This window comes from Boleophthalmus pectinirostris, unplaced genomic scaffold (genome assembly GCF_026225935.1).
Source record: "Boleophthalmus pectinirostris isolate CB_2022bp ecotype Guang Dong unplaced genomic scaffold, ASM2622593v1 HiC_scaffold_4, whole genome shotgun sequence".
Classification (NCBI taxonomy): domain Eukaryota; kingdom Metazoa; phylum Chordata; class Actinopteri; order Gobiiformes; family Gobiidae; genus Boleophthalmus; species Boleophthalmus pectinirostris.
In genome coordinates, this window is record NW_026571353.1 from 2,893,817 (window position 1) to 2,907,706 (window position 13,890).

At 37.9% G+C, this 13,890-nt stretch overlaps 2 protein-coding genes across 2 annotated transcripts; both read left to right on the forward strand.

The window, feature by feature from the left end:
• Nucleotides 1-1,399: 1,399 nt before the first annotated feature.
• LOC110172449 (rab5 GDP/GTP exchange factor-like) lies at nucleotides 1,400-9,953 on the forward strand. Its single transcript, XM_020938319.2, has 9 exons — nucleotides 1,400-1,647; nucleotides 4,195-4,359; nucleotides 4,434-4,558; nucleotides 5,569-5,720; nucleotides 5,807-5,876; nucleotides 7,091-7,226; nucleotides 7,719-7,813; nucleotides 8,104-8,360; nucleotides 8,826-9,953. The coding sequence occupies exons 2-9, from the start codon at nucleotides 4,202-4,204 to the stop codon at nucleotides 9,180-9,182; spliced, it is 1,350 nt and encodes a 449-aa protein (XP_020793978.1). The 5' UTR covers nucleotides 1,400-1,647; nucleotides 4,195-4,201; the 3' UTR covers nucleotides 9,183-9,953.
• A 671-nt stretch (nucleotides 9,954-10,624) lies between these two features.
• On the forward strand, nucleotides 10,625-13,269 carry psmd9 (proteasome 26S subunit, non-ATPase 9). Its single transcript, XM_020938382.2, has 6 exons — nucleotides 10,625-10,831; nucleotides 10,940-11,039; nucleotides 12,130-12,317; nucleotides 12,825-12,926; nucleotides 13,018-13,106; nucleotides 13,194-13,269. Exons 1-6 carry the CDS (start codon nucleotides 10,706-10,708, stop codon nucleotides 13,219-13,221), a joined length of 633 nt encoding a protein of 210 aa, XP_020794041.2. The 5' UTR covers nucleotides 10,625-10,705; the 3' UTR covers nucleotides 13,222-13,269.
• The last annotated feature ends 621 nt before the right edge of the window (nucleotides 13,270-13,890 follow it).

Sequence of the window (13,890 nt, forward strand, 5' to 3'; positions counted from 1 at the left end):
CAGTTTTACTGTAGTGTAATTTATATACTGTATTGTACTGAATATTACTGTATTGTACTGTATATACTGTAGTGTACTGTATTACACTGTATTGCACTTGTATACTGTATTGTACTGTATATACTGTATTGTACTGTATATACTGTATTGTACTGTATTGTACTGTCTATACTGTATATTACTGTATTGTACTGTATATACTGTATTGTACTGTCTATACTGTATATTACTGTATTGTACTATATATACTGTAGTGTACTGTATTACACTGTATTGCACTTGTATACTGTATTGTACTGTATATACTGTATATTACTGTATTGTACTGTACATACTGTATTGTACTGTATATACTGTATATTACTGTATTGTACTGTATATACTGTATATTGTACTGTATACTGTACTGTATTACTGTATTGTACTGTATTACACTGTATTGTACTGTATATACTGTATTGTACTGTATATACTGTATATTACTGTATATTGTACTGTATATACTGTATTGTACTCTCTATACTGTATATTACTGTATTGTACTGTATATTACTGTATTGTACTGTATATACTGTATTGTACTGTATTGTACTGTATATACTGTATATTACTGTATTGTACTGTATATACTGTATTGTACTCTCTATACTGTATATTACTGTATTGTACTGTATTACACTGTATTGTACTGTATATACTGTATTGTACTGTCTATTGTATATTACTGTATTGTACTGTATATACTGTAGTGTACTGTATTACACTGTATTGTACTTGTATATTGTATTGTACTATATTGCACTGTATATTACTGTAGTACATTTGAGGATACCACAGTACACACAGTATTACAGTTCGATCCAGAGTACCAAACAGAAGTGTGAGGGACATGTTCCAGTTTGTTCCTGTAAAATTCAGTGCTGCATTTATCAACTGTAAAGAGAAAAGTATTTTCTAAGAACATATATTTTTTAGGAGAAACATAAGTCTTGATGCTTCTCCTAAAGTCACAGGGCTCAAGTCCGATTCAAGTCCCAAGTCACTGACCTTCAAGTCCAAGCCGAGTTCCAAGTCTGCCTCGAGTCAAAGTCCAAACCTCTGGTCAAAGTAAATACTGCACTGAAAATGAACACAAAATCAATCAACCAATGACAAAAAGGCAAAGGGGAAAAGTTAGAAATCCCCGCCCACTTGTTTCCTGTCCAGACTTTTCACAATAAAAAGTAAATTCATTATTTAATTTTTCAAACCGTCATTATACATGTACACTAATACATGTAATGATAAAAACTGGCATTTACTTATATTTTTGTACCTAATCTCTTTCATGTACGTACATATTGCGAGAGGTACAATGAATGAATTTGACTTTTGTGTTAAACTTTACAGTCGACATTTTTCCGTGTCAACTTCCGCTGTTCAGAAAGCTGCTTACTCCGCCACTCTCTCCTCACTACCTCGAAGTTTGTTCCTCTGATTACGACAAACGGTACATTTTAGCTGTGTTTGTTTTGTAGTTTCATATTAGATGCTGTTTTTATAAGAGAAACCATATATCGTCCACTCGACCGTAAATGGTTGAAGTCGCAAAGCAAAAGTGAAGGGATCTTTTTAAACGAGGAAGTAACTTGATTTTCCGTGGAACAGGTGAGTCTAACCTTACGTAAGTGTGATCAGATGTTGTCTAAAGTGCATAGACGAATTACTTTGATTAAATGAAATAGCATTAGTCTATATTTACATACTGTGTGTGCTAACATTAGCCTGTTGCTCCTCTAATCTCCTTCCATCAGCTGACTGTCATGCTGGAGGGATTTAACCTTCAACTTTTAGGGGAAAAAAGTACTTAAAATATGCATTCAAGGTGTAGGTATTAGACTGCCTTGCATATGTTGACATACTCTGTCTTGATCACTTAATCCGTGCTTATTTGATCAATTTGCTATCTATGAGTAGACTAGCAAAAACAGTACTCAAGTAAGAAGTATAAAGTAGTAGTTCAAGAAATTAGTGAGTAAATTCTGCAGTGAAAGGCCTGTCCATGTACTGAGAATGAGTAAAGCTTGGATGTGTCCTCTATCTGCAGGTTAAGAGTCTGGCAGCACAGGTTACAGTTATGATTGTAGTACTTTAAAGCAGTAAGAGTTAGGGGTGTGCAAAAATATTGAAATATCAATATATCATATTGTTTAATGTAATGATACAGTATCGATATATCACAAAGAGTATTCTTTGGTGTATTTTACTACATTATTTTGTTACAGCGCTACAGTTTTGGTGCTTGTTCAGAGGAAGGAAACTCGTTTATGTGACACATTTGACATTTTTGTTGTTTTAATGATTAAAATGGATGTTTCACATGAACTTTGCACAAGAAGTGGTTTAACAAAGACTTTTGGTGTCACAGCCATGATTTAGACTTTATTTTTTATTGAACCGTATCGATTTGATTTGAAATATATATCGTATCGAATCGAAAGCTCACTGTATCGAGATATGTATCATATCGTGCCCTATGTATCGAGGTATGTATCGTATCGGCAACTTCTTAATGATACCCAGCCCTAGTAAGAGTGCAGACTACATACAGTTCCTTTAATATTGTCAACATAAAACTGTCACTTGTAGAGTTCTTCACAAGGGGGAAAGTACCTAAAACGTCCCATACTTTCCGATCCAACTGACGGTAAATTCAAATTTTAGGTTTTAAATTTGACTTCCTAGTTGGAAATGATGTGATCAGGCTAGGGAATTTCATGAGGGAATTCCATAATTGTTAAGTAGTAATCATGCTGTGGAGTAGGCCAAAACTCCTCTAATGTAAACAGAGGTTACTATTTGACAAATACAATTATGAATAAACTTCTTTATCTTATTGAAATAATGTTTAAAGTATCATAAAAATTTGTTTGTCATGTAAATTGTGCCGAACATTTGGATAGCATTCTCCCAGACTGATGTTATCAATATGAAACTCTCTAAAATAAAACTCTCCATCCTGTAATCCAGAATATAAATCAATTGAACGTATTTTTTATGAATGTATGTTAAGTTTTTTTGGTGTGAAATTAAAAATCTTTGTGTGGTGTGGGAACTAAGCTTGGAAAAAGGTATATTTTATTTATTTTAATAACAATATTGATAACTAATTTGGAAAATATGTTCTTTTTTGTTATAAGAGAAATAATACCATTCCTAATATCTTTCAATTCAAATGCAATCTAAAATATTATTTTAAATAATGAGAAAACCTTCCACATAAACAAGCTAATTACATGTTATCAATTTATGAAGAACTGAAAATATCAGTCTGAATCATTTAACTGCCCCTATGTCTTGTAATCTCTGAGTATATTGTTCATCTGTTTTATTGTATGTTTATAATCATTTTTATGTATATATGCAATAAATTTGATGGAAAAAAAACAAACAAAACAAAAACAAAAAAAGAACTCTACTTCCTGTTAATTCCAACATATTTTTTTAACCTTTCTTTGCAAATTGCTTCTTTATTGGTGTAAAAACTTTCATTTATATTTACAACAGGTTATTTCTCACCATATTACGACTGAGCAAAAAATTTATTAAATTGAATAATCTAATTTAGAGGTAAAATAAATTTGTTTGGAAGAAAATTTTATTTTATTTCTCTCATTTCATTTCTTGCCTTTGAAATTGCATAGTAAATGCAAGAAAGGCTGCTCACTGCATCACAGGGAGCAGAGTTTCTTTCTTCGCATTTTCCTCATGGAAGTTTATCACAAGGCAATGCTGACTGCTCTGAAATCACATCTGCTCCATGTTTAATGCAGCCCCAACACTGTTCGAATGTGTTTGTTTGATCTCGCTCATTAAATGGAGGTTGATTTCTGCCGATGGGTTAAATCACTTCTGATCACTTCTCAACTTAATGTTAAAGTAACACCAGATGCTTTAGTTGCTTTTAGAAAGACCTGTTACGATTTACTTGCACTACAACTTGAATTATACACCTTTTTTTGTTTTGACAATGTTTGCAGAACATTTTTTTGTGGAGAGACAATTTTATTTTTAGGCAAAATCACCCACCTCTAAACCAAATGAAGCGTAAATGAGAGAATCATCCAAACCTGTTATACTAGAGTGACGAGACATGCGTTTGTCTCTGAAGATGTCTAAACTCTTAATGATCTGTTTGAATTCTGTTGTTTAAAGCTGCACCATGTGGACGGATAAACCGAGGGGCATCCGCGTGTCACAGCAGGAGCTCATGTGTAAGAAGTCATGTGGTTTCTATGGCAACCCTGCATGGCAAGGCTACTGCTCCAAGTGCTGGCGAGACCGTGCCCGTGCCCCCGGAGCACACCCACAGGACAGCAGGTACGGGGTGTGTACACCAAAACGCATGACTACCACGGTACAAGTCTTAACCTATGCCTCCGTTTGACCTGTAGAGCCAGTAGTGATGGGACACCAGTCACCTTCTCCAAGTTTGAGGAGAAGAAGAACACTGAGAAAAGCCGTCGCATCCATACAGTGAGAAAGCTGTTCTGGGGAAACCCGTCTTCAGCTAAACCAGGTAGTGGGGTGAATCCAAACAAAACAAAATCACTATTTGAAAGGTCATAATTATTAAATTCCCAAAAACTGTACTTGTTAAAGAAGTGACATAATTCCCTCTGCAAGTAATGAATGACCTGTCTTCTTTTATTCTGTGTAAAAGCTGCAAACCCTGTAGTTTAGACCTCTACAAACGTGTTCTGAAATATCCCTGTGTGTCAGATGCCCTCCCTGTGTTTCCATGGGGTCTTACTCTGTGTAAAAGCTGCTAACTCTGTAGTTTAGACCTCTACAAACGTGTTCTGAAATATATGAGATGCAGTTCAGATTTCAGTCATTCAAATTTAAACCCTACCAGGCATGTTTAAAATTTAAACAGAATCTTTTTTTTTTTAAGGCCATATGTTATGTTTTTTCAAAATAAACTAAATTAATGATAAGCTAAATTAATGATGTTAATTGATGTTTTTATTGCACTGAAAAACATATAATCTTGTACAGTATGGCAATCAAAAAGGGCAATATTGAGCCAACTGTAAAAGCTGCCATTATTTATATAGGGAATATGTGTATATACCGTATCCTACTAAATGCAATCCATTTTAGATGTAAGGAACTTATTTATTTTTATTGGTTTAATTTTTGGTCTCTGTTAACATATATCTCCATTACCTCAGTGCATGTCACATCTGCTGTCCATGTTCAGTCAGGAAGTAAAATGATAAACTTCATCAAATTAAAAAAATAGAAAAACATCTAAAGCATATAATGATGATGATTATGTGACTGTGTTTTAGTGAAAAGACTAGTCTAACCTGTCTTATGCTCTTTCAACCTCTGTGTCTCTGTACACTGGATGCACTGACACAAACCAACACACACTGTGTTGTTTAGTGGTTCATAATTCACTCTACTGTAAATACAATCTATAAATATACATCTACAATATAAATCCAAGTGCAGATATGAAGAACACTTATGCGTTGACATGTGCACACAATAATCTTGTTTTTTACATTTTCTTGCTAGATCCAATAGACATCCGAATCAGCCCACTGAAGGCCTACCAGAGCCTGGAGCCTGGAGACTTCCCTGGTTTCCTCAAGGTTCTACGAAGCCCTCCCTCCCAGCGCCTGCAGTCCCGCTGTACGGCCTTCCTCAACACTATGGAAGCCTATCATGTATGTACCATGTATGGTAGTAGTGCTACAAGTACTACATTTCAAACGTGCCTGTGAGTTTTAACGTGCCTTTTCCTTCTGTACAGGACCTGCCAGTGCAGAAGCAGTCCGATCTAGTCCAGGATTTTTACCAGAATTTTGCTGAATGTTTTAATGGTGAGTAAAGAGAGACTGCACCCAAAGTTTAAAGGGACAGTCCGGAATTTTGGACATAGGGCCTCATTTCCTAGTGAGCCAGATTGTTGGAGATGTGTGGAGACATTTTTTGAAATATTCCGTCCAGTCCTTGTATTTGCAGGGGTTGCTGGTGCTAGGCTAGTGCATGTCAATGGCCATAGTCTTACCCACTCCACAAAACACGCAAAGAATCTCTATTATTACTCCAGACTGTCCATGTGAATGTCTGTGTCGATAGAATAATTTTAGTAGTAAAACCAACCTTGCATTTGAAGGATTTCTGTGTGAGCAGCAGCAGCAGTGAGTTGTACTTCCTGATAGAAAGCTTGGCAGTGGCGGACTATTATCACCTAGTACCGATCTTACCGGCAAAGTAAAATTCTGCTGCTGCTGAGAAAATAGTCCCTCAACATGCAACGATTCATGCGATGCAAGGTTAGTTTTATTTCAAACATTATTCTATCAACACAGACATTCACATGGACAGTCTGGTGTAATAATAGATTTGCTTCAGGTGTTTTGTGGAGTGGGGAAGACTGTTTTTAGTGGCAGGATAACTATGACCATTGACATGCACTAGCCTAGCATCAGCGACCTCTGCAAATACAAGGACTGGAAGGAATATTTTTTAAAAGTGTCTCAAATACTCTGACTCACTAGGAAATGAGGTTTAAAGTGCAGTTTTAAGTGCCTGTAGTTTCAAATCGAACGTGAAAATAGAATTTGTGTCTGGCCTGGCTGTCAAAATGCTAATATAATAATAATTAGGGCTGGTTTGAGGCTAATATACAGTATATATCAAATCATATTTAATCTCTAGGCCTGTCCTTGTGAAACCAATTGCGGAAAGTTTCTCTTCCCTTTTCTTTTGGTATTATTCAGTCTCTAAGATTTTGTTGTTTTCAACTGAAATTACATTAAGCAACAATATTAAAATTGTCTTTGACCAAAAGTATAACAAAAATGATATTGTTCAACATTTGTGGATTTCAATTTGAATATTTCTTTCAAAACAGTGAGGTGCTCATAGAGTTAATAGAGTTATAAAGGTTCTCCATGTGAAATGAAAACATTAACTTCTTGAATGTGGAAAACACAACCTGTTTAGTGTGTTTTTTGTGGCCTTTCCAGAGGTCGAGATTATGTTCTAGTTTATGCTGAGTCTGGTCTCTCTGTCTCTGGGTGATCTCCAGGCCTGCCGGAGTCTCAGGTGCATCAGGTCATGGAACACGTAGAGAAGCTGATAATGACACGCCTGCACAAGTGGGTCTTCTGCCACGACTCGTGTGACGACGAGCAGAGAGACCTGACTCTGCAGAGGAGAATACGGTCAGTCCTACAGGGCACTCACTGTCATACAGGTCACTTTATGAATCCCTTATTTGACCCATCCCTCAATGCTGCTGCAGTACAGTGCTCTGGGACTCATAACCAAATTTTAAGATTGGCTTGTTTTAATCTCCAAGTGCAGCAAGACTTATGCGTCTCAAATCTTAGCTCCTTTTAAGATTTAACACTAGACAGAGTAGACCGGATTCTTTGTGTGAGTATGGATTGTATGATCTTGATAGGGCGGGGCAAATGCTGGGTTCAGATGATCTCTCAACATTCTACAGGCTAATAATATTTAATACAGATGGGGGCAGCTAAAAGTAATACTCTTCAAATGCTGATTAGGGTCTAACATTTGAGAACCTTACCTCATGGATATTTCACAAGAAATTACAATGTAACTCATAAAGCACTGAGTCTTAGAGACAGTTTGGTGTTATGATGTCACTAAAATATGTCTTTTAATGTTGTATATGTGTGTATTGACAGGTCCTTAAACTGGGTCACTCCTGAGATGTTAGAGGTGCCTTTCCCTGAGAGGAAGACTGGAGTCACTGGAGACCCCTTTCTGCCTGCTATCACTGGTAACTTTGCATACACGCACACCAAAATCTGATTATTATCTGATGTTTTTTAAATGCACCTAAATTACAACACCTGATGTGAGTGAATGATCAGAGGAACCATGATCTCAAAGAAATTAGATGATATTACTGTTTACATTTCATTTGAATCATCTTATAGCTCTAAAAAACTTACAATAATCTGATATTGAGTGTGCATGTAATCATAGCCACTGTCTCTCATTCCTCAGTTTAGAACAAATGACACCACACAGACCAGACTAACCATAAAGCCCTTGTTTTTTTCTCAGCTATAATCGAGGTGGATGCCAAGCGCGCCCCTCAGGACAAGCTGGCCTGTGTGTCCAAATGCTGCCACCACATCTTTGAGGCTCTGGCCATGTCCAACAGTGAGCCAGCTAACGCGGACGACTTCCTGTCCGCTCTGGTGTATGTGCTGCTCAAAGCCAACCCCCCGCGCCTCCACTCCAACATGCAGTACGTGATCCGCTTCGGCCTGCCACACAGTCTGATGGCTGGGGAGAGCGGCTACTTCTTCACTAACCTGGTGAGTGCAGAGCTACAATTATGCCTGGCACGATAACATTTTGAAGTACAATACGCGTCCAGTTAAAAGTTTGGACACACCATCTTATTAAATATTTTTCTCTGTATGTTACCTACTTTCTAAATTTTCTATGCTACATTTTCTCTTTCTTTTGTGTAAATTGAGCTAAACTTTTGGACAGAATTCGCTCTAGTGTGATGCCACCAATATGGAACTCTCTGAAATAGAAAGGAATGAAAAATGAAAGATTTCACTGTTGTTTAGTTATGTGTCATGTTTATTCTCACAAGAATCTAAACACTAATTTGATATTGTGACATCTAAGCCTGTAAGAGTGAGAGCCATAAGTGCTACATGATACTGTTGAGAGGAGCTGCAGGGTCTCAGGTTGTTCTGTAAACTTAACTGTAAACTATACTAGAAATGAAAACAGACTTTCTCACCTGCTGTGAATGTCTGTTGCAGTCTTGTGCCGTGGCCTTCATTGAAAAACTGGATGGTCCATCTCTGAACCTCAGCCCAGAGGAGTTTGAAGGCTACATGCAGCACAAGAGAGCGCCCTCTGCTGGACACCGGAGGAAACAGGTGGCTAAAAGCAGCCAGCACTTACTGGAGGAACTCAAGGCAAGGCAGGAGAGCCTGGACCAGGGCATGGATGCCCTCAGCACACAGCTGCACCAATGGATGGAGACAGTTACAGCTCAGATAGATGAGACTATGGCCACTTTCGCTTTGGTTCATAAGGAGATTAGGGCACAGAGCCAAGACTCTCCAAATGCAGAGGAGAGAGGCAGCCCCAGCCCTGCACAGACGGACTGTTAAAATCCCTGTGCTACAGTACAGTGTAGGTCTGTTTGTTAGAGCAGCTCCTAACTTCAGCTGCTCTCGTTTATATTCATGGGGAACACTTCACCAGACAAGCTCCCTGCACTGACCTCACATGGACCAGAACACAGCAGGGAACACTAGATCTTGACCTTTATGGTATTTGACTGGTCCATTAGTGCTAACAAACAGCTTGTACATAGGACTGCGCTGTAAGGTACATGTCCACTTGTTAGAAATTTAACATAGGATTAAAAGCCGAATCTGTTTTACCACTATTTCAAATGTAAAGGTCAGATTGTACAGTCATTTGAACAGGAAAAACAATATTGCACTATTCTATAAAGATCCCTGTGGACTACAATATTTCTCCTAATCAATGTAAATTGGTGTACAGCATATGTGATTAATGTGATTTTGCACGTATCCAAACATAGGTGGGTCTGTGGTAGGATATAAAGGCTTAGACAAAGTAGCTTTTCTAAAACAAAAAATTGCACTTTTTTCGTGGGTGAAAATGAAGGTATAACTATGTAAAAACTCCACAAATGTGATATTTCTCATGATCTCCCTGTGGTGTCAGGGCCAGCCTCTCTGTGCCTTTCCTGTGTCTATAGAAGAAGCAAAGTGTTAGTACTGTTTACACAGTTCATATAAAGTATAGTTTAATTATAAAGACAAAGCTGACTCATTCCTTACTGACTTTTGTGTTTTCTTGAGGATGTTTTCTATTGATCTAATAATAAAATAATATAAACAGCCAAATAATGCTGGTCACTTATTTTGAGCTCTTGTTTACCTTCTCTGTTTGAACATATTTAATTCTTTTAGCTTGGCGAGTGATTTGGACAAAATGGTTAAAATGGCAAACACTCCATACAACACAATGTGAGACTCACTTTGTAACTTTTTAGCCTAAAAATAAAAAGTAAATTGTTTCTATGATTTATTTTTACTTAAAATTTCATGATGAATAGTCAAACTCTGTCAAATTATAGTCATTTACTTTTTGATACATGATTATATTAGTTATCACTTTTCATTTGGATTCAGCCTCAGTTAGTCCCGTTTTCCGTCGACTGGATCTTTTCCGTGTTACGTTTTATCATTTAAACAGTCATCATTAATAGACTTCAAGTACTTCTTTGCACTTTTCCTTCTATATTTGTACGTTCTTTGTTGAAGTACTTAGTCAAATATTATTCGCCTCACCATTGTTGTTCTATTTATTTTTCATAGCATTTGTTTGTGTCTCCACAGCGCCACGGATCTGTCATCCCATCACTGTCTCGTCCCATCATTAACCTTTATGTTCAATAAAAAAGAGTGATAAAGTTATTGTAATAGATCCATGCCACTATCCCAAAGTCCTTCCTAACCTCACGGGGGCAGTGTGTGCGTAAAGGCTGCTTTCTATGTAACTGCGGCAGGACGTACAGGAGAAGAAGAGTGTTGTTTCGGAAGTAAAAAACTGTCAAAACAAAACGCAAAGCACCAAGCTCACGGATCATCACACGGAGATGAGGCTGACCGAAGAAGCGGCCTGTGACCACCCGGACCTGACCATGGATGACGTCCGAAACCTGATTAAAAAGAAAGATGAGATAGAAGAACAGATCAAAGCCTATTATGACGTACTGGAGGACGTAAGTGTCACTGTCTTGACATAAACTGCTAAATGCTAAGCTAATCTCTGAGCTAACTTGTGTGACGTTTGACAGAGTGAGTGACCATGTTTATTGTGTGTGTAACAGCAGGGCGTGGGCGTGGAAGGGCCTCTGGTGGACGCGGAGGGTTATCCCCGTGCGGACGTCAACCTGTACCAGATCAGGACGGCCCGACACCAGATCGCATGTGAGTCAGCGAACCTCTGTGAAGCAGCCACGTTCAGCTCATCTCTTGATCAGACAGAAACCTTATGACAGGGAGGGCTGCAGCCTGCAGTCCACTAAAGAAATGATTCTGTGCTCTGAGAACTGCTCAGTATTTCTATGACGTCTCTAGATGCAATAATAACTATGAAAAGTACTTGTAAACAGCATCTCTAAGTCACATTTCACTCCCAATTGAAGGGAAGGCACCACTGACCGTTTAATAGACTAAAGGGTTAGCTACACGTCTAAGGAGTAGGGAATGGATGGATTAGTGACAGAGCAGAAAGAACAAAAGTTTAAGACACACAACTTTTTTAAACTCCTTAAACATCCATCCACCCATTTTCTTCCACTTATCCAGGGCTGGGTTGTGGGGGCAGCATTCTAGGCAGGGACTCCCAGACTTCCTTCACCCCAGACACGTCCCCCAGCTCCTCTGGGGGACCCCCGAGTCGTTCCCAGGCCAGCCGAGAGACATAGTCGGCTGGCCTGGGGGGCCTCCTTATACATTACAGATGAAAAGTATGGTACCATTTTAAAGGTCCTAATTACACAAAATTGATTTTTGTGAGATTGAAGCCATGTTAGAAAACACTCAAAAACATAGCTGGAGTTGTTCTTGTTGTTCTTGTTGTCTGTGTACATCCCCAAAGCTCAAAATGCTGCTCAAAATACCTTATGATCTCATATAGTGGTATTTTTCAAGGTAACAGCTTCTTTTTACCTTTAGTTCAGTAGAGATTGGGACTTTCAGGTCTGAAATCATCCACGATTCTAGTGAAGCTGTGTGGAGTTTAAAAATACAGTGGTGCACTTTCTGTGTTACCACATGACATCACAAGGTGGAACCAAATGTTTTCACTTTGAGGGAAGAACTATAATTAAATATGCAGGGTTTATGTTTTAAACATGTGAATGAAACAAAACAAAACTCCAGGTATGTTTTCGATGAGGAAACATAACATAGAGCAGAAAATAGTGTAATCTAGGCCCTTTAACTACTAAAACATCAAAGACCAAAACAAAACAATGAAGTAAGAATTCCACCCTCTCTTGTTCATGTGTTGTAGGCCTGCAGAATGATCACAAGGCCCTGATGGCAGAGATTGAGGAGGCCCTCCATAAGCTCCATGCCCAGGAGAAGGAGAAGAGAGGTTCGGGGCCTGCACATGATGACCCCATGGAGCAGGAGCCCAGCTTGCCTGGTGCCTTCGCCAGAGTGGACACTGTCACTGCAGGCTCCCCCGCGCACACAGCGGTCCGTCCCTCTTTTTCTTGTATAATAATAAAATATTTTATTTATTATTAAGTGCCTTTCTGGCACCCAAGATCACTTTACAAGCATTAACACAATAGAAACAGCATTCAAGAGGGTGTGTTATACAAAATCCACATTTGTTCCTTCATCAGCAACATGCCTGCACAGGATTTAGATGTGATTCGTCCATGTCTCAATAATTAACACTCATGCTCCCCCCACAACAATAAATATATAAGAGTAGGATACTAAACAGTACACTCCAACTTCACAACCCTGATGTGATGTGCAGTAGTTTCATGAGCGGGCATGCTGATTGTGTTGTGACAGTGGGGGAAGGGGGAGTGACTTACCCCATGAACATGTGAAACATTTTAATACATAGTTTTTTAGTGAATATAGCATTTTCAAAACAATAAATATGATATGCATTAGCAGTTAATAGAAGTGTAATATTCTACCTTATTTTTTATTTTGTTATGTTTTGTTGTATTTTTGGTTTTACAGGGACTCAGAGTTGGTGATGAACTCGTTGAGTTTGGTTCAGTCAACTCCAATAACTTCCAAAATCTTCAGAATATTGCTTCTGTTGTGCAACACAGTGAAGGGGTAAGGACACTCATCCAAGTCATGTTTTTAAGTGTGTGGAATAAAATGTAAATAAAATGCATGATTGTGAATACTTTAAATGTGAATACAGAAAGCATTACGTGTGGTGGTGGTCCGCAATGGAGAAAGATGTCCAATGACTCTGACTCCTCAGAGGTGGTCGGGCAGAGGGCTGCTGGGGTGAGTGAACTAATCACAATAGAAAAAAGTGAAGGAAAAAAGTAACTGAATAATACTTTTGGTACAAAAACATGTGTCTTGTTTCAGGTGCAACATTGTTCCTGTGCATCGGTAACTGCTGTGATCTCAGTTTAAATAAAGTTTGTTTGTACACTGCAGAAAATGATTAGACAGTTATTGTACCCTTTCAATATTCACAAAATAAAACCTCAACATTTGTTAAAAATTATTTTTGTAGTAGAGGTAGGGCTGTGCATTATTAGGAAATTTTGTGATATGCAATATGGCTGTTAAGAACTGCAAATCGATATTTTTGTGGTATTTTAATCAAATTTAGACTATAATTTCAGTTATAATGAAACAAAAATACAGATGGTTTAATTTACTATTGAAAGTTTTATTTTAACAGAAACAAAACCAGGAATAATTAAGGCTAATTTTGGTATCGACTTTATATTACATATTCTTAAAAAAAAGTGCTGTGTATATGGTGTTTTAATAAGATTATCTACTGTTTATGGTCATTTTTACAGCCATTTTAGAGCAAACTAGGTATAGTAAATATGCAGCTTTCTGGTCAAAATGTATAACACTGTGTGCTGTCCCCAGTGGCCTAAGCAACTACTTACAGTAGTACAAACACCTGGCTACAGGGGTGGAATTTGAAGTGTGGATACCTCTTAAACCTATCACTCTGTTCCTTGTACCTCCAAACCCCGCCTGTCCTACCCTGTCACTCTCCTCTTTAGTAAGAGTACTACCCAGTTTTCACTGCTCTAATGTC